At 39.2% G+C, this 27,046-nt stretch overlaps 1 protein-coding gene across 1 annotated transcript in view; it reads right to left on the bottom strand.

The window, feature by feature from the left end:
* The window catches only part of t (C45 family peptidase tan), a 301,214-nt gene that overhangs the window by 12,817 nt on the left and 261,351 nt on the right, over positions 1 to 27,046 (bottom strand). The window contains exons 3-6 of the mRNA XM_067146847.2: positions 22,058 to 22,171; positions 14,409 to 14,643; positions 12,349 to 12,589; positions 1,602 to 1,798 (exon numbers count right to left, since the gene is read on the bottom strand). Of these exons, the coding sequence (XP_067002948.1) occupies positions 1,602 to 1,798; positions 12,349 to 12,589; positions 14,409 to 14,643; positions 22,058 to 22,171 (787 nt within the window). The remainder of the gene's footprint in view (positions 1 to 1,601; positions 1,799 to 12,348; positions 12,590 to 14,408; positions 14,644 to 22,057; positions 22,172 to 27,046) is intronic.

The following is a 27,046-nucleotide window of genomic DNA, read 5'->3' as shown; positions in this document are numbered from 1 at the left end:
GTGAGGAAACCAATAGTAAACTATCTCACTCCTCATCTTGGTTAGTACATGTCATTATGGTGCTGCTATCAGATTAGCCAGAGTACTGTACTGTCTAATGACTTGACAGACAGACATACACTGCTGGAAAAAAAAAAAAAAAAAAAACATGCAATATCTTCAAGGACAAGGTCATTTTATTCACAAGCAATGTGACTGTAGTTCACCATTGCAAAAGTATATGATTACAAATTCAGACCAAATGAAACACACATGTCACAGGTAAGGATAACCAAACATTCACATAAATATACAGTGTATCCCTCTCTAGCAGCAATGCAGGCGTGCATTCACGCAAGCAAATGATCATAAAGGTGCCGAATGGCATCCTATGATAGATTGTTCCAACCATCTTGGACCTTTTGATCCAATTCGACAGTGGTTCTTGTGGGCTTTGGAGAATGCGTAAATTCTTGTTTCATCATGTCCATTATGAGTTCAATTGGTGAGAGATCCAGTGATCTTGTTGGCCAGAGCAGTTGTTGTACACTACGTAGAACATGTTGTGTCACAGCAACTGTACGTAGACGAGCCCTGACCTGCTGAAAAAGCACATCACCTTCCTGTCGAAGAAATGGCAATAACATGGGGACAACAACCTGTGTAATGTAGTGGGCACTGGTTATCTTATACTGCAGAAACACCAATAGTGACTGCAAGGTATAACTGATGCCCCCCCCCACACACACACCATGAAGCTGGAGGTGGGACCTGGGTGTCGTGGACGAATGCACTCTAGAATTGGCCACTCACCAGGTCTATGCCATACACATGTTTGTCCATCACTTGCATAAAGACAACAGAGCACCATTCCCCTCTCCACCTCCAGTTGACATTTTCACGACACCAGAGTAGCCATGCTTGGCAGCATCGTGGTGTCAATGGTAGCCTGACCAGAGGCACAAGTGATCATAATCCTGCTGCAAGCAGACGGTACCCAATGGTCTTTGGTGACACAGCAGGAGCAACATATGACCAGATTTTATTCCTGGATGATGTTCAGCCTGGTCTGCGGGTGTGGAAATGTTCCACAGACCACTGTTGAAAGCAGCAGCACACCACCGATACATTGTGCCCAACATGTGCAGCAATCCGTTGATGCGTCCATCTGGCTTCCCGTAGGTCCACAATACAACACCGTTCAAATGGCTGCAGTTGTTCAATAGGAGCACGTACTCGTCAGCAGGGCATAGTTGTACCCTAGAATGAATGTTGCAAACACTGTTCACCTCTAACCTCAGCACCGTTACTGCCTGCAGAGTCAAAACGGAGTGCGCACCGACAGGCCTCCTGAGTGCCATCTGATCACTGATGTCCATGACAAATGAATCACTAACACAACCACCTCTCAGTATGCACAGTATGCCACTGAACGTAGTACTTGAGGATGTTGCGCGTATTTATTTTACAGCAGGGTAAAAACTAGTCTATGTGTCGTACCCCAACGCTCGTGGTGTAACAGACTTCAACTGTAATTAAAACTACTCGTGTCTTCATGTTATTCAACAGCACATAACTAACAAGGAATACATTTTAAGACTCATATATATATGGAAACCTACCCACTGCAACAGTCTTTACATATTCTCCTCTTTTGCTGTCTCGAAACACCATGTACTCTGGATCAGATTGATCTCCCAGCATGTTAATGACGTCCTTTCGGTTTAGTGGCACAGGCATTTTGGACATAGTAGCATGCCGGTGATTGCTGCTCTCCATTATACACCCACCAATCTCTGGAGTTTGGAGTCTGAGGTATCTGGAAGGAGAAACCTTTAGCAGTACTCAGAAATAACTTTCTTCTTATTCCTTATCTAAATTCTGCAGAAGAATGTTATGGGTACACTGACAAAAGAAGAAAGTATGTTAACCTAAATGCCATAAATAACATGCCTTCTAAATCTCAAAACAACACGTTTGGAAACAATGGTACAATGAGTAAAAAACCTTTGAACATGTACTGGGTTCACTTTTAACAATGTTAGTTTGTAACTTGATGTTTTATTCCACCTAATCAATACATATATTTTATACGAATAGGATTAGTTTTGACCGTATGACTCGGACATCTTCAGCTACTCATTTAAACAAGTTATCAAAAATAAGAACACAATCATTAAATAAAATGGGGTTTGTAAACCCTGAGCTAAAAGTATAAATACCATACATTTTAAAATACTTTAGTCCACATTAAAATTCTTGAATTTTCACTTGACAACTAGATTCTGTACAAATTGCAGGCAAAACAACCTGAATGGTTGTTAAGATGTTCAAAACAAATAGTTTAAATTGGGCTGTGAAGAAATTATTTAATGTCGAACACACTGAGTCCTATGAGAGTAACATGTATATCACTGTCTATTGATGATCCATAGTATGTAGTTCATAAAACAACTAAGTAGTCAAAATGATCAATCATCAAAGATGGAATATTTGAGGGATATCCCAATGTTCTTAAAATGATTTTGCATCCGTCGGTAAGGGCGTTTAATGGGTATATATAAAAAAGAATAGGAAAACGTTTACTAATCGATGCTAAGAGAGGTGGAATAAAATATCAAGTTACAAACTAAGATTGTTAAAAGTGTGTTACACCCATCAGTACAGGCAAAAAATGAAAATTATTGCTTATCTATCTCATCTAGAAATATTTTTGTGAATTCCAAGGACCATAAAATAAGATCCATTATTGTTAACGCTCTGATAGACAGACGACCCTTGGAAGCTGAAAACAGTCATCATATTGATATGATAACCTTGCATTAAGTACAAGAACCATCATCAACCATTCAGTTTACATGGCATTTATACAGGGTGGCGCACAAACAGTTGACACATTTACTTTTAGAATAACAAGTTTATTTTTCACAGAACACAAATCAAATTTTAGACACAGGTAGCTAGGACCCTGGAAATACATTTCACAATCTCACATGTTCAGTGTGGCCTCCACTGCTGCCGACAACCTCTTCGAGACGAGTACGCATGTTTCTGACAACTTTACGGCACAGGTCTTCGTGAATTTCACTGCACATCTGCACAATCTGAGCACCATTTTGGTGCGGCCTTCAGGTCTTGTCTGGTTTTTCTGTAGCCCAAAATTGCACATTTTGTTTATTGACTGCCCCGTTGAGATGAAAATAGTCTTTATCAAAGAGCCAAGTGTTAAACAGTACTTCATCTTTATCTTGAGTCCATAATGCGTACTGCAATCTCTTCTGCCTGTGAAGATCTGTTAGCTTGTATAGTACAGTCATTTTGTACGGGTACAATTGAAGGTCACCATGTAAAATTATATGAACTGAACGGCGCGATATTCCACTTTCTCTTGAAGTTTGTCGTGTTGACTGTTGTGGGCTGCATGGCGACTCTCAGTGCAGCAATGTTTCCAGGAAACCGAACTGCTGGTGCACGTGGTCGCTTTTCTTCCTTCACACTGCCTTGTTCTTCAAAGTTTCTGTATAAGCGAAGGATCGTGTTCCTTGCTGGTGCCTACATAGTCTGAAAAAAGGCTCAAAATTTTATTTGTGTTGTTGTAACACTTTTCGATTCGCAATAAATGATTACTGTTTTGGTGCGCTGCTGAATGGATAGTTCGCCATGGTTGGCCATGGCAGAAAGCTCACTTGAATTCAGGCATTCGGAAACAAAGCAGCAGTGTCACCTCTACAGTTATTTCCATGAAACAGGCAAGGTGTGCGTGAAATTTGAACAACATAGTACATAAGTTGCATTTTATATTTGCTTTTCAAATGTGTCAACTATTCGTGCACCACCCTGTAGAAAGGCAGCAACATGAAAAGGATCTCATAATATGAAAAACACTATGACAGATGAGTGTGGTAAGAGGAGGCAAAAACAAACTTGAGTACACAAGAGGACAAGGACAGTCTTTACATCTGCGTATACTGAAAAACCTACAACCTGTTTTCCAGTCAGTGACCGGGTCAGGGATGGAATGAATGAAGCTCCCATCATGTGGCGGGGATAGGAATTGTGCCGGCTGCCGAGGCCTGTCGCACTTCTCTGGGGCAATGATTGATGACTGACAGATGAAATGAAATGATAGTGGAGAGTGTTGCTGGAATGAAAGATGACAGAGAAAACTGGAGTACCCAGAGAAAAACCTGTCCCGCCTCTGCTTTGTCCAGCACAAATCTCACATGGAGTGATCGGGATTTGAACCACGGTATCCAGCAGTGAGAGGCCGATGTGCTACCACCTGAGCAATGGAGGCTCTACATCTGCATATACTGTCATCTTGAAATATAAGGGACAGTCAAATGAAAACTGAACACCCACTACCATGTGACCATGCAATGGTTTTATTCAAAAGTAATTACTACAAGCATTAATACATTTATCCCACTGGGAGATGAGACGACCAATTCCAGTTTTTGTAGATCTGATGGATCCACAACTGCACTCACTCCTGCACTTCCTCGTCCAAATGAAACCAACGTCCACAAAATGCATACTCTTCCTCATCATGCCGTTGCAGATGATTCAGACATGATGTCATTTTGTCAATATTTTGTCCCTCCGTCAGTTGACGTGGAAATTTTGCAGAAATGCAAGTGATCTTTGGTAATGACATGCACGGAGCCATGGCTAATGCCGACCCAAACACAAATTTCTTCCTCCGTGATTCGTCGGTTTTCCCAGATAAGGCCATCAGTCCACCCTATCACATCAGGAGTAATGGCTCTATGGGCCTGCCCTGGCCGCACATAGTCTTGCAGTGATGTGTGCCCTTCACGGAATCTCATTATGCCATTCGTGCACACTCGTCATGGACATGCGTTGTTTGCCATACACAGCAGACATGCGACGATGAATTTCACTTAATCCAGCACCCTCAGCCATCAGAAAATGAACCACACTTCTCTGCTCTTCTTTCCTTGCCTCAATTTCTACAGCCAGACGAACACACTAGACCAGTCCGTGCACCAACAAAGACATAACCCGACAATTGCATGACTCTGAGTTGCCACTATGCAGTTCTCCTACCACAGCGATGGGAGTATCGATATATAACAACAGTGTTGGCACCTTTTGTTTGGAATGTGTGTTATGGCGGGTGTTTAGTTTTTATTTGGCTGGCCTTTATAGATCAGCTCTCTCCTCAGTAAATATACCAGTATTCCTTCACAGCCCTGACAAGCTTGATTCTGTTTCTCAGCCTCATCAGATTTGTCAAGATAGCCCCTTAATGAGTGTCGATGACAAGGTCATTGTGATGAACCTGGGAAGCAGGAATAAGCTTGTCAGGGATGGCAGTCAACAACACTCATCAAGGGGCCACCTTGACAGATCTAATAAAGTTGAGAAACAGCAACGAGCTCATCAGGGACTGAGAAGAATGTAGAAGAACTCGAAGTGATAAGGAGAGAGTCTATTCATTTGAAAATGACTGTGTATCAGGCGCGGCTTCACAATACGATGTGCAGAGCTGCAGAACCACTGGAATGAAAGATATAATATACAGTGATTAACAATCCTATCCTTCATACTGTGTGTTGTTATGAAGCCAAAGATCGATATCCATTCAGATACTGGTGATCTGGAGACCTTGTTTGGATCTGTGAATGACAGAACATTACATTGAAAGCATAAGAGCACATAGCTTTCTCCGATAGATGGTTAAGAGTTGCCCATAAGGTTCTGTCCTTGCAGCACGGCTGGCATATTCACATGTACTGGAGGAGCTGTATCGCTGAGACATGGTTGAGACATCCCAATTCTTGGAATTGTTGACACTTTATTCCCAAGTGCATCTTTAAATCACACCCTCTTTGGGACAACCTTGTCTTGCTGGATATGAAAGGAAAGACCTGGCTTGATGATTTGTATTGAAATGTTACTGCTCCAGGTCGGCACCTTGCTATTAGATAACACTGCAGCCGAGAATTATTTGAAGGGTTTAAACTGACCTTCTTTTGACAAAGTTTTTAATAGGTAGTCTTTCACTCTTCCTAAGATGAGATAAGCCATAACATTAATTACATCAGTAACTGAATGAACATTCTACAAGTACCTTTCTAAAATATTTTCAGAGTCCACCTTTTCAATACAATATGTTTTTTATTGATTTACATAAAAAATTGTATGTTATTATATGTTAAGCGGAACATGTTTTACCTTTTACATTATTATATCTTAAGCAGGACATAATAATGTCATTTTTTTCTGTAAATCAATAAAAAAACATATTGTGTTTTAAAGGTGGACTCTCAAGGAACTTTATATTAGAAAGGTATACGTTGCTCAATATGGACACAACGATAAGATGTATAACTCGTAATTCTACAAGAATCGTGAATACGTTTCTCTGTAATAGTAGTGTATTATTCGGAGTTAGGTGATCATGAAAATAAAAACAAGAACATTATTACAATCAGATGATGTTCCCCTTCCATTAAGAAAGCCGGTTCCCAAAGTTGTATGCAGGTCTCTGAACCTCTGTAAATATGAGTGTGTCAATAGTAGATCCACATTTTTTTTGATAAGCAGAATAAAGGCTTTTTTTTTGTAACTTTTTAACTGTTGTTTATTGTGCAAATCAGTTATTTATATCGTCAATGTTCCTCAAAATTGGAGTCTTACAAATTGAGATGTATGTTCACCTGTCTATTTTTCTGTAAATTTTCAAGAATTTCAAAGCTGATAGAAGATGGATTGTTTCTGAGGGGTGGGGGGACGGATGCTCACATGGCTCAGTTAGCACTTCCCGTATGCAATACAAATTTAGATTTCTGTATTACACTTAATGCAATGGACTGAGCATCACAGGGTCGCCACTGCTGTGTATGAAGATGTGAAAATTGAATTTCTCCTTTAGTATTTTCATGTTTGTCCTTGTCCCCTCTTTCTGTTGTTTTTCCTTCCCATAATGATCTATCATTCTGATTATCCTGTTATGCGTTCTTGTTCATATTCATCTCTTTCTGTTTATGACTTGGTATTCAATAAGGTATGCATTTGCTGGCAGGACCTAGTGTTTACAGTGCACTATGTCTTCTGGTATAGGCTAGAGCAGTTTTGTTACTTTCATAGATCTGTCTCTGTCTTATCCTTGGCTTTGACAATATGAAAGTGACTGAGGTATGAGAGATGCTAGTAATGCCAATCCTTATGCAGCCAGTCCCTGCTATGAATGGTGTGAAAATATCGCTCATAGGGTCGGTTGGTGTATGCATTTCAGTGGGCGTGGCAGACTGATATGTAATAGCAACTCTGGCTCAGTGAGGAAAGCAACAGGAAACTACCTCACTCCTCATTTCCCTAGTACGCCTCTTCAGGCCATCTATGACAGCTGATGGCAGAGCTGTTGAGGATCCCACCAGCGTTAGCGCTGATGGACTGAACATACTTACATTCAATAAGGGAATACATGAGGGACATGGCTTAGCAAGCCAACTGCACTGAGGTAAATGAATGTTGCTTTCAAAAATAAAATAAGCCTTGGACATAAAAGTGTTAAAATTACTGGATGTAACATATCTTCAAGTAGCTCATGAAATTATGATGGCCAACAACTGGAGAATCATCGGAGGTGCAGAAAGAGACAGACATTACCCAAGAAACAGCTCAGAATTGGAACCCTCAACATCCTCACTCTCACTAAAAAATGTGAAGAATTTGTAGACTTTATGGACAGGCACAAGCTTCAAATATTATGGTCGAGGACTCTACCAGAGTCTCAATGTGATTTCTGAGCCTTCAGAGGTACTACTGATATGATCTTTTGTGCAAGACAACTGGAAGAAAAATGCAGAGAACAGCAGAAGCCCCTCTATTTTATGTTTTATGGCCTGGAAAGTGCCTTGGATAGTGTTCTAAGAATACCAGTATAGTTGGTCCATTATTGGACATTTCAGGCTCCCTATGGGAATCAGCATCTGTATCATGAGTGTTCCAAGACTCGTTATGTGGGCGGGTCTGAGACTCTTTGGCTGTCCTAAGCATTTTGTGGGCCTGGTGCAAACACTTCATGATGGTATGACTGGGCAGATTCTCCATCAAAACAACTTCTCTGAACCACTCACAATCACACATGGACTGAAGCACAGTTGCATACTTGCTCCAACTCTGCTTGCCTTGTATCTGGTGGCCACGCTTTATGAAACAACAGACTACCCTGGAGTAGATATTAAATGATGATGGCCTCTTCAATTTGGCCAGACTTTACCCACATAGACATACCAGTGTTACTAGGGTAACTGTATTGGAGTATGCTGATGATATCACATCATCAGCTCTTACACCCGAGGAACTGCAACAGTCAGTCAACAGTTTCAAGGATGCATAGGATCATTTTGATCTCACCATCAATGCCAAACATACCATGTTACTTGCTCAGCCTGCACTAGGGACTAGCACTCCAGAATTTAACATTACCATCTCGAACACCAAACTAGAACAAGCAGATCACTTCATATACCTTGGGAGTATCTTGTCGAAGAGCTGTACTTCAGAAAAAGATGTGGAGAACAGGCTTCATGCTGCCCATGTGGCCTTTGGCCAATTATCCTACAGTCTTATTGAATAAAGACCTTAAAATTCACACAAAACTAATGATGTATCAGGCTGTAGTCATCTCTACACTTTTCTATGGCTGTGATGTTACCATCAATGCCAAAAATACCAAGTTACTTGCTCAACCTGCACCAGAGACTAACGCCCCAGAATTTGACATTATCATCTCATATACCGCTGTGACATAAAAAAAAGCTGGAGCATTTTCACCAGCAAAAACTATGCTCCATCATGTGGGAGAATGAGTCCAATGTTGAAGTTCTCGAGAAAGCATGTGTTAAGGGTGTAGAAGCATTGGACGTTGGCCATCGCCTTAGACGGGCAGGGCATGTGCACACTGTATGAATGACACCGGACTACCGTGTCAAATCCTCTATGGTGAACTTGGCTCTGGTTCAAGACCATGGGGTGCTCCCTTGAGATGCTTCAAAGACCAACTGGAACTAACCTTAAAAATGACAGAGAGAAACCTACAATATCAAAAAAGGCTTTCACGGCCGCAGATCTTAAAATCACAGGAATAGAACCAGCTTTTGGGTGGTTAGGCGTGCCATTCCAGCTGATGAGTCCAAATGGCACGTCTGGACGAAATTCTGTATAATGCACACGGCCTAACCACTCAAAAGCTGGTTCTATTCCTGTGATTTTAAGAAACCTACAAATCTGGGAAACCCTTGCTGAGGACTGTTCACTTTGGCAGCAAACTGTCTGTGCCTCAGTTCAACACTTTACACAAGAATGCTGCAGACATTAAGAAATTAAGTGGCAGGAATGCAAACATTGCCAAACCCAGCCAAAATCTCCCCCGTCCCTAAGCTGCACGGTGTGTAGACATATTTTCTATGCAAGAATTGGCCTGTACAGTCACCGAAAGTTTAAACACAAACTGCTGTGAATTGAAGTGAGCTATTAGCCAGGAAAACGTTACACTTGGAGACATTGATGAGAGCTATAGATAGGGCAGCTCAGACCCATTAGCTGGCTAGCACAGTCCCATGGTTTAAATTCTACATTTTATAACTGGGATAATAAGCATGTGTAATTCAGTTGAGGATACTTCTTACTGTTTGAAATGTTAATGCCTGCCACACACCAAGAAGTAAACAGAAAACATTATTCTTGAAATTATGAAAATTAAGTCATTATAGATGATTATAATATATAGCATTCTGTTTCAAACATAATTCTGCACTTCCTCCTATGGGCAGACTACTATAATCTCTCTGTTCTCTATATCCATGCCTGCATAGGGATGGCTAGTAGCTGATACTCTGCACATATACATTCTTAGATAACCAGAAACAGGAAAGTCTGTTTACAGTTTTGATAAATATAAAATACTACACTACTTTTCAGTTACCATGTCTCCAAACTGCTGATAAAGCAAATACTGTATTTACTTGCCTGTAACAGCGTCCCCCTTAATTTTTGACTACTATTGGGATGGTGATCACAAAATAAATAAATAATAATCACAAATCACAAAAATCTTTCAAGTGGCCAGGCAGCAAGTGCTGCATTTCAATTAAATGTAAAACCCATGCTTCTGCACCACCTGTGCATTGACTTTGGCTATTCTCTCCCATTATCCTAGATTTCTTAATGCCCTTCCAGCTTCTGAGCTCTGTGTCACGCGCAGCAATATGCAGTATGAAATTAGAAAGTATCCAGTACACAAGCAAGAGAATAAGTTTTACAGTATCCTTCAGGTTGAATGTGTTAGAATATGCTGCAGAAAATGGAGTGAAAGTGATGAGTCATAAATACAAAATGCAGCCGTGTATGATTCGTTACTGGTGTAACCAGAGAGACAAATTACTGGGAGTAAAGAAAACCTTCCATAGTGTGAAGAAAGGAAAATATGAAAATGTGAACATATATAAGCCATTCAAAGTTAATTTTAGCAGGTTCTAAGCAAGTTGGATGGTAAATGATAAGCACGAGATGACAAAAGGCAGCAATATCAAGTGGTCATCCTATCATGGACTCTGCGAGTGGATCATAGTTACAATGGGACTAATCGCTCCCGATTATCATCATCAATTTCTGTCATCCAGCTGCTGCCAGGTATACTTCTGATATCGTTGAAAACTGTTTTAAGAAAACCAGGAATTTCTTCTGTTATGGATGGAACTGAAGACGATCTACTTGGAAGGTGAGAGTGAAAATGAGTATTTGGACCAGCCATGTGACTACGAAAGCAGTGACGATAGCAATGATCCCATTAAGTGAGCTGAAGCACACTTGTACAAAAAGTAAGAAGAAATTCATTTTTAATATTCAAATATTTTATAAAAGTCAGTCAGTATTAGGACCAAATATTTTGTATTCCAGACTGTTGCCACATGACAATATTGCAATACTGCACAGCATTGAACTCCATGTGGCTGTGGTGCAGAGCTTAGTCATGTGACCAGTCAGCTATGGTAATGCAGGAGGGGGCTGATACAAAACTGTTAATGTACTAATATCACTTTTTGCATAAAATATAGATTTGAATTACTATTGTGTGTGTTGATTTAAATATGCTAGATGTTACTTTTTCTGCTTTTAAACCATGTCAACCTAACCTATATTATGTGAAATTTTCACCTATTATACTTTCCCTTATTTTAGAAGTTGAAAATTAGTGGGGGGGGGGGAAATTGGCTTGTTATAGACAAGTAAATATGATACAGTAGAGTCTCGCTCATCCGACCTTCGCTTATCTGACATTCCATGTTATCCGACACTGGTAGACTTAATTTGAACTTTTGGTGGAGACTAAATTCAGGCACACCCGGTGTGTCCATGGGACAAGCACTGTCCTGACCCCTGGCGATAGGACAGTGTTTTTTTTCTCAAGGACAGGTGCAGTGAATCTTCAGTCATTGTTCATTGTAGTATTGGTTGGGTGCGAATGTTATAATTTTCATATCCTCTGTGAGTATAGCGAGTAAATGGAAGACAAGTTGAGTGCATTAAAGACACTGGACAAAGGGGAAATTCTTCAAAATATGGCTTCAGATTATGGTGTTGGATGTGTTACAGTGGGAGACTGGAAAAAACAGAGGGAAGAAATTGAAAAGTGGTGCTCTACCAGAGCAGAGAAAAACATTGAAAAAGTGTGAGTACGAAAAAGTAAGTGAAGCACTATTTCTTTGGTTATCTGAACACCGGGAAAAGGGCCTACCATTATCTGGCCCCATTCTGCAGAAAAAGGCTGTGTATTTCCAGAAGGAGTTTAATTAAGGGGACTCTAATTTTCCTGCCAGTGCTGGGTGGCTTGATCGGTGGAAAAAAACTGTACGGCATTAGGCAGCTTAATATCTGTGGAGAAAAGTTTCTTTTCGTAAGACATCTGGAATGTTTTCGTTCAATACTGCATGTACTGCACAATTGAATTGATAATTCAATAAATAGAGTACCGTAAAACATGTCATTGTTTTAGTTCATTTTCAAAGTTATTCTGTATTATCTGACATTTTCGGTGATCCGACGTACTCCAGGTCCCGTTTAGGTCGGATAATCGAGACTCTACTGTATATACAAAAAATAAATCACAAAGCATAATCTTTTGTCTTTCCTTTCTATTGCTCCTTTTATCTGACTTGCTTTTATCAGTATTTACTTTTTATGTTTGTTTTATGTTCCTGTCTTATCCCCTCCCTTTTTGAAAAAAAAAGTGCTAGCAATAGTAAAGGTTATCCAAAGATTCTTATCTCTGTTTTTTCATAAAATACCATGTAAAAAGTGAAGAAATAAAAGAGACTATGAAGGACAGTAACTTACTTGTTACAATGTACAAAGAACTCTCCAGGACTGGCAGTTAGAATGCTGAGCCCTGATTCCATTGCTCCATCAGCTGCAGGAGAAACTTCAGCATTGTGAAACAGACGGTCTCCTTCCTGACGTAGGAATGTCATGTTGATACTGAAACCTTCTGCTGCTCCACAGCCTTTATCTCGCAGTATTTGTTGCACCTGTACCATGTTTTCAGCTCCCAACATGGCTCGTGTCAGGAAGTAACGAGCTATCAATGAAGAATCATGTAGTTACTATACTTTTCATTCTTTTGTGACTACCATATTTGAACACACAGAAGGATAAAGGAAATATGATGGGAACGATTAGGAGACTGTAAAAGGAAGTATTTTGAACACTTATTACATTCAGTGCCATCCATAGCAAAACGGTTAGCACTATTAACTGCCATCCTCAGTGGCCTGGATTTGATTCTGGTACTGCCAGAAATTTAGGAATGGAGGATGATTGGTACATGCAGCTTCATTGAGGGTGTGCCTAAAAAGAGCTGCACTACCTCAGGATGAAAAGATGAGTTTACTTAACTAGTACTAAGCCAATGATCATTAGTAGATTTAATAATGCTGTAAACAAGATCTAAGGGCTGAACAAAGGGTCTGGAATCAGAGAGAATTTTTCTCCTTTCAGACTGAAGACATTCTGACTAATGATAATTGGGTTGAAATAATTCTTTTTTGTAGCTAACCAGGATAGGCATAAAGGTGGGCAGCAGGTGCTTGAATTCATGATATCAGGGAAGCTCTGTACTACACAACAAAGTGTGGAAACAACTACTATAAAGTCACAGAAAGTATAAATTACAAGTCTCTAAATGAGCAGCCATCTATCAACAAGTAGAGAAGAATGTTAATCCTCAGTGGGCTGGGTTTGTTTATCGGTAATGCCAGAAATTTAGGAATGGAGAAAGGTTGGTATGTGGCTAAAATGATTAATACCAGTCCTAAGAAATCTGTAAGGTGCACCAGAATGGAAATTGCTATGGTATTCAGTTTCATCCTTCTGAGATACAAGTTTTGAATGAAGATTACCCTGAATACAACACCTCCAGTTCAGTGTAAATGACTAAGCTGGACATATCAAACATGTTTTGGACAGGTATCATTCAGCAGAATGTGATTCCTTCCCATCATTACAGTTACTGTATAATGTGGTAAAATATTGTTCATTATGGTAAGACTATGGTAACATGAAGAAATGAGGGAGTACATAACAATGATTGATTTTTTAACATTTTTAAAAGAACCTCAGTTCTGTACTTAAGCCTAATTTCCATCTTGAGTAGGTGAATAGCCTTCATATTAGAAAACAGAAAAATTATTGCAAGAACTTTCATGCAATTATTTACTTTATATGACTTCAGGTTGCCAGGTTATGTCTGAATGAAATCAGAACTTTTTCAAAATTTTGAAACCTGGATAATACCCAGATTCGATGTAAGACAATAACTTCCTCTAATTACCATTTGATGATGTCTAGGTGCTTTCTGAAAATATCAAATTATACACATGAGATAAGAAAAACACCCAGTGAGTGAGAGATTAATCAAGTACCAGTAACACTCTCTGACTTGCCTCATGGAAGTACAGTTTTCATATTGTAATTGATTATGTTGCCATTTCAACACAGTCTTTTAATTTAAAACCTCGGATTCTACTAATGGACAATTAAAAGTAGACTAAATTATGTGAAATACTGTCTGCATTAGGATAATCAGAATTCTTACCAAGCCCAACTGGCTTTAATCGGGACTCAGATTTTCAAGAGGAAAATCAGAAGAATCCCAACTAAAGCGGGATACCTAGCAACCCTGTGTGACTTTAAGTTCTAATCGGCTTTCCATCACAAGGAGTGTGAGGTATATTTCCTTCATTTAAGAATTCCTCTTGAGGTCAAACTGTTATTTTTTGGTAATACTGAGAGATACAGTATGGATCCTTGACTTCTCTGTAATTTATTGGCTGTCAAGTCAGACAATACATTTTACCTTACCTTACTACAGAATTTTGGAGCATGTGTGAAATACATACGAGTCTTCCCAGACACCAGCTTCTTAGCACTGATGACATTGACTGAAAACACCAGTCCATGATGATTATAGCTCATCGTGAATCCCGGGAGGTGGCCAGCATAGCAGAGTGATGTGAATCGTTCTTCTTTTACTCCCCACCGCCCTTGCGGTGTTTCCGATATGATATGGGCTGACACAAAGTAGAAGTGGTTAAGTACTATATTGAGAGCATCCTCTGTGTGGCCCAAGACTTCCTGCAGATAGTAAACCATTTTCAACATGGAAAAGTTAAAAAGGAAACAGAGAAATGCATAATATATGGCTAGTCCTCAGTTGTACATTATTCATCTTTGTAGTTATTTGTTCTAGTAATCTACGTTTTAAGAGAACCAATAAGTCTTTGTATACCAGTTGTTTAACTATACATTTCTAATATATATACATATACATACATAAAGTCTGTGCCAAATGGGAAGTGTTTTCGTCTTGAGAGGTTACTCACAATTGTCTAACCAAGAGGTGGAAGGTGGTCGTATCATCCCACCCAAATAAATATATATATATATATATATATAAATAACTGGTCCACCTTAGTCAATACACAAATGTGTCTTAAAAGAATAAGAAAAATCACACAGTAGGTTCATGTTTCAGATCCAGTGAGCCTTCTTCAGCCTTAAAAATCTGTATATAAAATCCCTATTCTTTCTGCCATTCACAGTGTTATTGAGAAAATAATGTTTCAAGAACTGAAATTGGTACCAGTTATATATTTGTATGTCTTCTATACAAGAAAATACAATGAACCTTTCATGACCATGATTTCTATACTTTTTTAAAGAAAAATACATTTCTGTCAGCGAAGTTATTGTCTCATCGCCGTGACGATGTAAGTACACGGCTATATCTATTGGCATGAGTTCGAAGAATGTACATCCTGACTTCTGTTGCCTTCCAACTTGTACCAGATATGGGTTATAAGAAAAATGCAATGCTGACTATCATACAAAAAAAGCAAAGTCATCTCCGTACAGGCCATGAAGGCCCTTGGAGGGGTGGAAGGTAAAGGCTTCCACTATCCGTAACCTCGGCACTTGATGGGGTAGAGTGGTTAGCTTTACGCCCGGCCGTCTTTGCCCCCAGGAATTAACCTAGTACTCATTTTTGGAGTAGGCTGAGTGAACCTCAGGGCCATATGCATCTCCGGAAGTGGAAATCTCCTTTTTTAAATTTTACGACTTCCTGACGGAGATTTGAACCCACGTCCTTCTGGGTGAACCGAGTTGATCATTATACTGTTTAGTGAAAAATTTTATTTTGCAATAAATTAATTATTTTTTTCCTTCTTGGTGTATGAAGACACATTATCTCCATCAATAAGCACGAAAGTAAACAGTCTCTCTGTGGCCATGGTCATTAAGGCGTTAACTTTATGGTCTGACACCGTGGTCAGACGCTTCAAGTCCCATTGGTTGAAAGAATGTCTATCATTAGAATGTTTGCCAGCAAGGTAAGGGAGGTGGTGGTGTACAATTTCTAATCACTAGATTGCGTGTCAAAAGCCTGGATTAAATTCCAAACCTTTCCGCAGTGCTCATTTGGAGTGAGGGCATATACCTATATGTATATAAAATCTCTAATTCTGTCTGTCATTCACAGCGATATTGAGCAAACGAGAACTTTTGTACTTTTTTAAAGAAAAATACATTTCTATCAGTGAAGTCATCGCATATTCGCCATTGTAATGTAGGTACACAGCTACATCTGTCAGCATGATGTCGAGCTGTGTACATCCTGGCTTCTGTTGCCTTCCATAGATATATTTGAGAGACAGAAATAGGTACCAGTTATGGGGTAGAAGAATAATGCAATGATAACTATCATTCTTGAACTGTTCAGTGAAAAATACTTTCTTTCAGTGAAATAAATGGACCATTCATTTTATTCCATTCTGGGGTTTAACTCTATCAATAAGCATGAGATTGAGCAGCCCACCTGGTGGCCATGGTTGTTAACACTTCAAGTCTATATGATCTGACACCATGGTCATCCGGTTCGAGTCCCATTCGTCGAAAATATTTTTACCATCAGAATATTGGCCGGCAGGGTAGGGGAGGTGAGGTCGTGTTATATAATTTCTAATCACTAGAATGCATGCCAAATTCCTGGATTAAATTCCAGACCTCTCCACAGTGTTCATATGGAATGAGGGCTTTTGATGCTGTTGATGGTGATTTATTTTGGACAGTTGTATGTAGCTTTCTCAAGAGTACGCAGATTCATAGACATCAAAGTACAACTCTGAGCTACAATTGCACTAAAAATACTATGGTAAAATACCTGTTTTGATTCCATTTGAATGCCATATAAAACCTGAAAAGTGTAACTGTCTTATATTCATAGTTCATTTAAAATTTCCAGTTACTTTATAGATAGTAATTTCAGCTTTCAAAGACAGGCTTAGGTACTAGTAAAATATAAAATTAATAAATTGCTCTAAAACATAAAGCTAAAAGTCCTATGAAAAGTTAATCCTGAAATATTTTATTGATAAAAATGTAACAAAGAAAAACACATAGAGGAACATATAAAGGCACTTGTTCTTGAAGTCTTGATGTAAAAAATGACTTAAGAAGTGTGACAATGGTTACAGATACCAATTGGTAAAATATGAGTACATTAAAAAATAATCTTCATGTAGAAATTCTTTTTAATTGAAAATATGAGATTCTTATTCCACCAACTCAATGCAGTGAGCTCTGTGGACTGTTTTTATGATGTTAAACATCAATTGTGTCAGGCCAAAATATTTTTATCACTACAATGCCAACAGCTTTCCATTTCATGCAGACTTTTATGTCTTATTTAATATTTATTTAGCATATGGCATTAAAGGTACAATATGCAAACATATAACCTCACATATAACCATACATTAGACGAGAAATGTATACTCTATTCTATATTTTTAATTTGCTAACATAGCCAATTGTCTCTGGTGTCACATTAACAAAATCAGCAGCACTGCCATTATAGGCACTTCCTCAGTGATGACATGCTGAATGGTCTGTTTTGGGGCAGTACAGTCACATTCAGGCATACAAATCAAGTAAAGCGGAAGTCTGCACAGTTGCCATGGCCCTTTTTGTACTGTATTGTATTATATTGAGAGTAGACCAAATTTTATGAGGGAGCTCAAAATCAGGTGGAAGTGTTTTCATAATGCATGGCATGGTGGGCAATGTCTGTAGTTTACCTTCTCCTGCCATGCTTAAGTTATCTATAAGTTGTTATTCTCAGAGTTTTGCAGCTCTTGTTGAAGGACTTTTGGAATGCATGGTATGGTTCAAATAGGTATAATCTTAAAGAACATTACACTTGTCCCTCAAGGTAGTGCTAAGTGAGCAATAACAAAAGGGAACCAGACAATAATCTTACTAAACTGGGTTTTATGTGCGATTTCCTGCTCAGGATCTTTTGTCTGTTCAGCTATGTTCTGGCATATCTCCTCATAAAAAAGTAACTGAAATATTTTGCTCAGTTTTGTTTTCCCTAAAAGCTCTCCCTTTACATCACGATGGAATTTTGGGTCAAAACGGGACTTTCTTTGTCCATTTTCAGTATAAGTTGATGAAGAACTTGCAATGGTTGGATTGTAATCAGTATTATTGTCACAACTGTCACTGTCATGATTGCTACTTGAACTGGAATTGAACACGTGTTGTCTCTTTTGCGACTGCTGAACATTCGCATCAGCTATGCCCGAACCCTGTACATTCGAGCCTGCCTTACTCTAACGGTGGGGGCCGGTAATTCGTTATAGATATTTTAGCGGAAAAAATGTAAGAAAAGGGATCGAATAGAACCCTCGTCTATGCAGTTTGGACAGAAATCATGAATTGAGCCTGTATTACGGAAGCGTACAATAATAAATGTTTTGTAACTTGCGGTAAACAGACACTCTAGTCGTGAAGGTCACAGTTCTAAAATGTCATTAGAGAGGTCTGTTCAGTATCATAATCTCTAGAGATCCCTTCTTCACCAATATTATTAGATCCAAGGGATGGTTAGGCAATGAGCTAAAGCTTCAGCGCGAAGCCTTAGGTCGTTCTTGCCCGGACGTAAGCTGCGTTCTTTATGATGCAACTCGTGGATGATGCATTGGTATTGGGAGAACATAGCTGAAAAAATTCACATCAGAGGGCAGACTCATCCAGAATACGCTGCTGTAAAGGAAATAAACCTCTGCAGGAAGGCAACTGAGAAAAAAAATTATAATTTGAATCGGCGGATATATCCGACTTGTAGCCGCACGCCCACCGAACGGATTAATTATATTGAAATTGATTTGTATTTATATGTTATGGACATTGTTTTTTTTTGAGTCAGAGAAATGGAGTAACAGAAATAGGAGAAGAGGAGAAACATGGAAACACAAGAGGACAAGGACAATCTCCACGTCTTCATATACTGTCATCTTCAATAGATAGGCTCATCAATCCCAGTTCTTTTTGATGTAGGACTGATGATGATGATGGTAATGATGATGATGATGATGATGATGATGATGATGCTTGTTGTTTAAAAGGGTCTGACATCTAGGTCAATGGCCCCATTGATGTACAACTGAAGACTGAAGATCTGTTAAGATGGCCCCCGGAAGCAGAAACTAGCTCATCGGGGGCTGAGAAGGGATGGATGTAGAACTGGCCATTTCCTTATTCTTTGAAGGAGAGCCAGCAGATTATTTGCCGGTCTTCTTTGGGGATCCTGTGACCCCCAGTTGGGTTGGAGAAGGCTTCTTCTCCAAATTCTTAGGGGAATGCTGGTGCTTCCCTGTCTCCTTCTTTACCCTTCCCAGACGTTGTGTAATGACATGTTTCTTTTCTTTTCTTGGTTATTGCTGCTGTGAGGAACTGTCTGTATGCTAGTTGTTGATGGTTTCTCGGGAGCGGAAGCTACAAAACTTGCGGGTGTTATCCGCACTTGTGCTGCCTTATGAGCGAAGTAGACAGAGAATTCCGGGGGATGCCAATTCAAATTTCCTCCGAGTATCTGGATGTGAAAGCTTATCCAGTGTCTTTAATCTTCTGGATCTTTTCTTCTTCCTAGAATGTGGGACAATCCTTGGATCGAGGGGCGTGCTCACGTGTGCAGTTTACACGCATCGGTGGTGGTGTGCATTCTACACCGGTATGCGCCCCTTTTCCACATGCTACACAAGTTGCTGAGCCTTGGCAGTGTGGTGATGTAAGATCTAATTGTAACCTATTTACATCATTATCATTTCTAATGGCTCTATAAATGATAGTGTCATCAGTGTCCTGTGCTATAGTAGACGATACACAACCTGGTAGATCAGCATAAAAATCTTGTAGAGAAGTGGCCCTATCACACTACCCTATACCGAGCTCGATAGCTGCAGTCGCTTAAGTGCGGCCAGTATCCAGTTAAAAAAATCAGATGTATGGCTTTTCAGGCGTTTGCTCCATTAACCAGCATTTTGTCTTAGGTCTGACACTATACTCATCAGAGTGCGATGAGTCAGACCCTACCCACTGACGCTGGGGTGTATGCAGGTGAATTTATCAGAAGCCTATTTAAGAGGCACAATCTGATAACTGCATACGGGAGATAAAACTCCACAAATGGAATTAATGCCCGCCTAGAAATTCCGAATGGAAACTCTAAGTTCCCTCGGAGGGAATTAGATATTTTTCCACCAATGGTGCATATAAAAAATCAGATGTATGGCTTTTCAGGCATTTGCTCCATCTAATTCCCTCCATGGGAACTTAGAATTTCCATTCGGAATTGCTAGGCGGCCATTAATTCCATTTGTGGAGTTTTATCTCCCGTATGCAGTTATCAGATTGTGCCTCTTCAATAGGCTTCTGATAAGTTCACTTGCATACACCCCAGCGTCAGTGGGTAGGGTCTGACTCATCGCACTCTGATGAGTCTAGTGTCAGACCTAAGACAAAATGCTGGTTAATGGAGCAAATGCCTGAAAAGCCATACATCTGATTTTTTATATGCTCTATTGGTGGAAAAATATCTAATTTCCTCCAAGGGAACTTAGAATTTCTATTCAGTATCCAGTATTCGGGAAATAGTAGGTTCGAACCCCACTGTTGGCAGCCCTGAAAATGGTTTTCCGTGGTTTCCCATTTTCACACCAGGCAAATGCTGGGGCTGTACCTTAATTAAGGCCACGGCCGCTTCCTTCCCACTCCTAGCCCTTTCCTGTCCCATCATCGCCACAAGACCTATCTGTGTCGGTGCAACGTAAAGCAAAAAAAAAAAAAAAAACCACTACCCTATATCACACCTGAGGTGACTATAAAGTTTGGTTTGACCTAGCCCCACTGAACACAATGCACTGTGTTCGACCTACCAGGAAAGATCAAAGCCATGTCAGCAGTTTACCTTGAATGTCATACTGGTACTTTTAAGTTTTAACAACATTCATTTATGAGATACCTGATCAAAAGCCTTACTCCAGTGGAGAGTAACACAGTCCTCCACTTGGGAGATATTAGAGTAGTCCAAGGAATGTTTCCAGTCATCAATTACTGATGTGAAAAGTGTAGTACAGGATTTTTGAGGGAGGAATCCATGTTGGTTGTTATTCAACAGGTTTTTCTCATTCAGAAAATCCAGCACATGTTTACCAATTAGGTGTTCCATGCATTTACACATACGAGATGTAATAGAGACTGGGCGATAGTTGTCTACATTTTCTCTGTCATCTTTGAACACAGGAACAACAGTTGCTTTCTTCCATTCATCTGGCACAGAACGCAACATGATTAAACAATAGTCCTTTTGAGAATGAGAAAATGTTAAAATACTGAAAAGCACAAGTTTGCTGAACTTTAACTAAGCAACATGAAAAATATAGCCTTATATTTAATTTTCTCAGATAAAATGAACTCTCTAATAATATCGTATAGTCATTGTCCCTAATGAAGTAGTTATCTCAGCACATATGAGGTAGAGTTAAATCTGTACAGTAGAGTCAAAAAGTAACCAAACTTTGACTGGCACCTCTTTGATATAGATCTGCCTTGCCTGCCTGGAGTAGGTATATTCCCAGCATTACTGGAAAAGTTATGCTTGAAGTGTTCTTTGATTTGAGGGACTTGTACATTTCAAATTCATTCCTGAAGATGGAACTGTCTCTAAGGTGACATATGATATCATTATTCAAAATCTTTGTGATCCAGTGTGATGTAAAAGGCCTCATTTGTTGCCAGGACAGAATTGGGTTTTGCATCACAGCAATGCCCCTGCAGATTAGTCGCTCCACAACATACCTGTCCTTCCCCACCCTCCATACTTCCCTGGTATTGGTCCAGTGGACTACTACCTGTTTCTGAAAGTCAAAACCATGCTCAGTGATGGAGCTTCATGTTGCCCAAAGAGGTGAAGACAAAATGTGACATATGCTCTGCAGAAAGTGACCACTGTTGGCCTGTAGGACTGTTTCAAAGAGTGGTACAAATGCTAGCAGAAGTGTATCATTGTCTGAAGGGCTTACTTTGAACATGTTATTTTGTAAAAGGCTTCATATCCTCTGTAAAATAAAGTTCCTACATATGTTTTGTTCCTTTTTGACTCTACTGGTATAATTTTATTATAAAGATTGGAGTCATTATCACTTACCTCTCCTGGCTGATTGCAGCATATAGAAGAACAGCCATTACAATTAATATACTGGCTCTTGGATGGGCCGTGGATTACATTTGATACAATGTCATCCAGATGCAATAGAAACAGCTAAACCAAAATTTTATGTATTAGATTTTGTTCAAAATAGCATACAATAAATGGTATGTGTTTTACAAGATAATTAAATAAGTACCACAGATCTTAATCACTACCAACAAACAATAAATATCAATATTTGTAACACAAAATGGATCACACATATACGCAAAACTAACCAAATTTCAATGAGTACTAGAGGACCCATGCTGCTCCGTAGCATTTATTATAAATAGGTTGGATAACTGGTCTTGATATGCCTGTCGTAGTCATATTGTTTTGCATGCCCTTTTCAATGATTTTATGGATATTTAATAAGAAGTGTGTTATGGTATACCGCAGTTCATAATCAGAATTCATCCATTCTGACATCATCATGCTGCCACTTTGGTAAAAATGTACCCATATATTTGCTTTTTTTTATCCTGCAGTCCTTGATGTAAAGCTTGGTATTATGTCGTAGAAGGCGATGGTATTTCTAATCACAGTTCTTTTATATATAGAATGGTTGTCTTACAAGCTAATAGGTTAGGCCTGAAGGATCATTTTATTGCCAGGCAGAGAATTTTTTTTAAGATACACTCTTTCCAGTGTAAGGGGCTGCCTGGTCGAGGCGGTAAAGGTGTGCTCAGTTTGCCCAGAAGGACGTGGGTTTGAATCCCCGTCAGGAAGTCATCAAATTTAAGAAATGAGATTTCCACTCCCGGAGGTGTACATGGCCCTGAGGTTCACTCAGCCTACACCAGAAATGAGTACCAGGTTAATTTACGGGGGAAAAGGCGGCCAGGCGTAGAGCTAACCACTCTACCCCATCAAGTGCCGGGTTACGGATAGTGGAAGCCTTTACCTTCCATGCCTTCAAGGGCCTTCATGGCCTGTACGGAGATGACTTTGCTTTGCTTTGCTTTCCAGTGTAGCTAGGTTATCCTTCGATAGTTGTTCCCAGATAATGTCTAAGGCGTATGATGGGTTCTGTTTGTATGTAGACTTTTTAAAATCTCAGCAGCATGTAAGTTATTAGGAACGTTCTGCCATCTGTTGAATATATTTGGAAGCTGGGAAAGGTTAGAGAATCAAAGAGTATCTAGCAGGGGATAGTATTTTTCCATGATCAGAGGAAGTTTATACTCTCTGGCTTGACAGGTAGTGATCAAACATAGCTGCATGCAATGGTATTACTAAGGATGAAAATCACATATATCAAAATATTAGCAACTTGCTAAGTGCAGAATGTATTCTGGGTTAGGGTAAGCCTTTGCCTGCAATTATTGGAGTGATCGTTTAATGATTTAATTTCATGATTACTCAAGGTTGACTGAACTTAGAGACCTATCAGTATCTCATGATTCACCAGCAGGTAATTCTGGAGATAATAAAACAAAAATGAAACAAATCAGTCCAGTAGAATAGACAGACGGATTTGCCAAAGCAGTTTTTGGTAAACTCTTTTAATATATAGATGAACTATTTTATCATTATGATAATACAGAGTTCTTGGAACAGCTGACCACTTGCTAGTGCATCCAACAATATTGAGAGTGATGCTATCCAATGTACCCAACTAACACTACCTACCGTAAGTGTTTTTTTATGGTGCATTGTGATTTACTAGAAGATAAGGAAGCTCTTTGTATTTAATACTGCATAGCTCCAGACCTCAATAAATAGCAGGGAAGAAATAGCTCCCATTTCATATCTTTGGTATATTCCATAATGAAGAAGCTTGAGCTTCCAAGAATAAATATCTCACTTCAGAAAGATGTCATACTCTCAATTTTGACTTTAAAAGGCTGAATGGGCCTAGAATTTACATCCAGGTACCTCCTAGTACACTTAAAAGTTTAACAGCTTTTACACCACTAGACACTCAGTGCCCTTAATTCAGGCGAGGAGCAACAACATGAATCATAGAGATCCCAAAGAAACAGGAGCATAAGCTCGTACTAAATGGCCAAGAATGATAAGGTAAAGGTAAATAGAAAAGGCCAAAAACAATATAGAATGGGATGTTGAACTACTCAAGCAATCCCATGACATGACTTGCCATAAAAAAATAATGGGGCAGAAGGCTCTGTGACACAGGGGATAAGCCATGCTATGTTGGTGACTAAGACAGGAAAGAAAATTACTGACTAAATGTAAGATGAAAAATTTAGATAACTGTAAAACCTTAGTCACCTAAAAACAAAGTGAACAAGGGAAACGAGGGTCCACACTTGAACATCCTTAAAATATTACATGACATGCACTTGGGTGGTAACACTCCATCCACCAGGCAAGTTGGCCATGTGGTTAGGGGCGCGAAGCTGTGAGCTTTCATCCAGGAGATAGTGGGTTCAAACCTCAGCCCTGAAGATGTTTTCTATGGTTTCCCTTTGTGCACAAGGCAAATGCTGGGGCTGCACCTTAATTAAGGCCATGTCCGCTTCCTTCCAGCTCTTAGGCATTTCCTGTGCCATCGTCGCCATAAGATCTATGCATGCCAGTGTGAAGTAAAGCAAATTGTAAATAAAGAAATAAAAACCCACTCCATCCGCAGACAGCCTAAAAACCTACATGGTACAAAAATTAAATAAAAGTAAAATATCCTACATTAAAATAAGGTAAACATGGCTCAACTCTTGACTGCTACATGCTAGAGGGGAACGCTGATATCTTTCTATCGCTACATGCATGTCAGTTCATATATAGAATAAACAGCATTCTTGTGCCTAAACCTAAACTTTTTTCTTTGTTGGTAATACCTGAAGCCATCTCTATTCAGTTTCAACTCAGTTAATTTATAACTGTTAGGCTTTTCAGTCTGCCGAAACTAACTGGAATTAAGTTTTTTTTTTTTTAGGTGTAATACTGTTACCATACGTTTTCTCTCTCAGGTAGTTTATAAATTTTTTTACTCAAAGTTAGTTTCGGCAGACTGAAAAGCCTAACAGTTATTAAAAAAAGAAACCTAAACAGTTACAATACTCAATTATACACAATCCAAGTCCCTTGGAGGCACTCCAAAATCAAACGTAGTGACATCTGTTAATAAATTTGAAAATCAAGTACTCCTCAGAAAGTTCAGCATATTTCCACTAGATTTCACCACCCTTAGGCATTCAAAATGTTGTCTACTACTAGATATCTTATCCGCAGTAGTACATCACGTCCTTGCTATGGCCGAGATATCCCGTCGGCAACTTCAACTAAACTTCTGAAAAGAAAATAGATACTTTTCTAGTTTCCTTTAGTTTTCAAACTTGAGTGGCCAAAAACTACATCCAGTAGGAACATAATGGACCATAAGTCAAAATGCAGACTGGATCTTAGCGGTATCTGCCGTTAAATATATGAAATAATGCATTCAGCTCAGTATACAACTGAGATTTACAGTCCCGAAAAGCACCTGTGTTCAGGGCTTGTAAAAATGGTTTCAAGTAATGGATGGTGTGTGCTTATTTCAGAGTTCAAAAATATAGAAGCTGTGGATATTCTTGAATCGGAATATGAGTACTCAGATATCAGTGAGTGAATATCAAACATTTCATAGGATAGTGTATTTTTTGGCTCTACTGGAAAACTCTGGTTTTTTCTGTCCTTAATTTTTGTGCAAGGTATTCTGGAATTTTTTTGCCAGTTCAGATGACATTTCTTATATTTTTGCTCACTTTTCATATATTTAGAACTTATATTATTAAATAATTTAACATGGAGCATTCTGATAGTTGCTCAACATATTAGCAGTGGAAAGGCTCATAACCACAGGGGCACCAACTATTATGGATCGTCCATAATTATTGCGGATTTCATCTCAATATTATGGCATTACAGTCAAAGAGAAAATTATTACGGAAAAGCTACATTCTCATGAAAAAATTCTACAAAAAACTTCTTCAAAAAAGGAATGAAGGAAAAATGTCCAATCCTTCCGAGCAATACTGTTCAACCCTCCTCGTTTCACTGCGTGTGAGCTGGCAATGATACTTATTCGATTGTTACTTCCTTTAAACAATCATCATTATCACAAGCCGTGAGCATTGTGAAATTCTGGGACTCTGCTCTTCTCCACTCTAAAACTTGAAGTAATGTTGTATTTGCTGTATTAAGTGTACCTGAAAGTAACTCTCTCACAGGAAGAGTTTTCAGTTTAGATAGGAAAAATCAGGCAATTCATGCCTTCATTAAACACAGCTACATTGGAATTGCTTATGGTGAAGGAAAAAAAAACAATCTCATCACAGAGAGAAGGATGCTTCAAGAAAACCTGCACCGAAAAGCAGCTGCTGAGTGCATAACCAGTTACAAAGATTGTTTTATCACAGAACTAACAAGTAGGTTAATGTGCAAATATTGTATAATATTATATATGGTACTTTAGAATAGACTGATGTCAGGAAGAGCAAAGGAAGTGTCATTATCGAGAAGGGAGAAGTATGCTTTGAATTTGAGTCAAAGTTTGCTGACAATATACGAAGGTAAAAGTAAGGTCTCCATTTTTTTAATAAATACATAGACCTGTTTATTTCTACAGTGGTTTACATCATTTTACAGATGGAACAGTTAGCTATTTACTACATAATCACCATTTCGGTCGATGCATTTTTGTAGATGCTGTGACAGTTTTTGTATGCCCATGTCATACCTGCTCACCACCATGTGGTTCAGGAAGTTGTGAGCGGTGCTTTGGGAAACCTCAGGAACCAAAGTGCAGAGATCATCCAGGGTGATCTGCCGATCTTCACACATGATTTGCTCAACCTTCACGACTGTTTCAACGGAAATTGACGGTCTCCTGCTCCTTTGTTCGTTTGTCGAGCATTTCAGTCTGATCGGTTGTAAACTCTCTACATCACTTATGAACATTTTTGACATTCATGCATGACTCACCATACACTTCCATCAATT

The sequence above is a fragment of the Anabrus simplex genome, chromosome 5 (assembly GCF_040414725.1).
Source record: "Anabrus simplex isolate iqAnaSimp1 chromosome 5, ASM4041472v1, whole genome shotgun sequence".
NCBI classification, from domain to species: domain Eukaryota; kingdom Metazoa; phylum Arthropoda; class Insecta; order Orthoptera; family Tettigoniidae; genus Anabrus; species Anabrus simplex.
The sequence above is the reverse complement of the archived record's forward strand: the minus strand, read 5'-3'. Positions and strand labels throughout refer to the sequence as shown.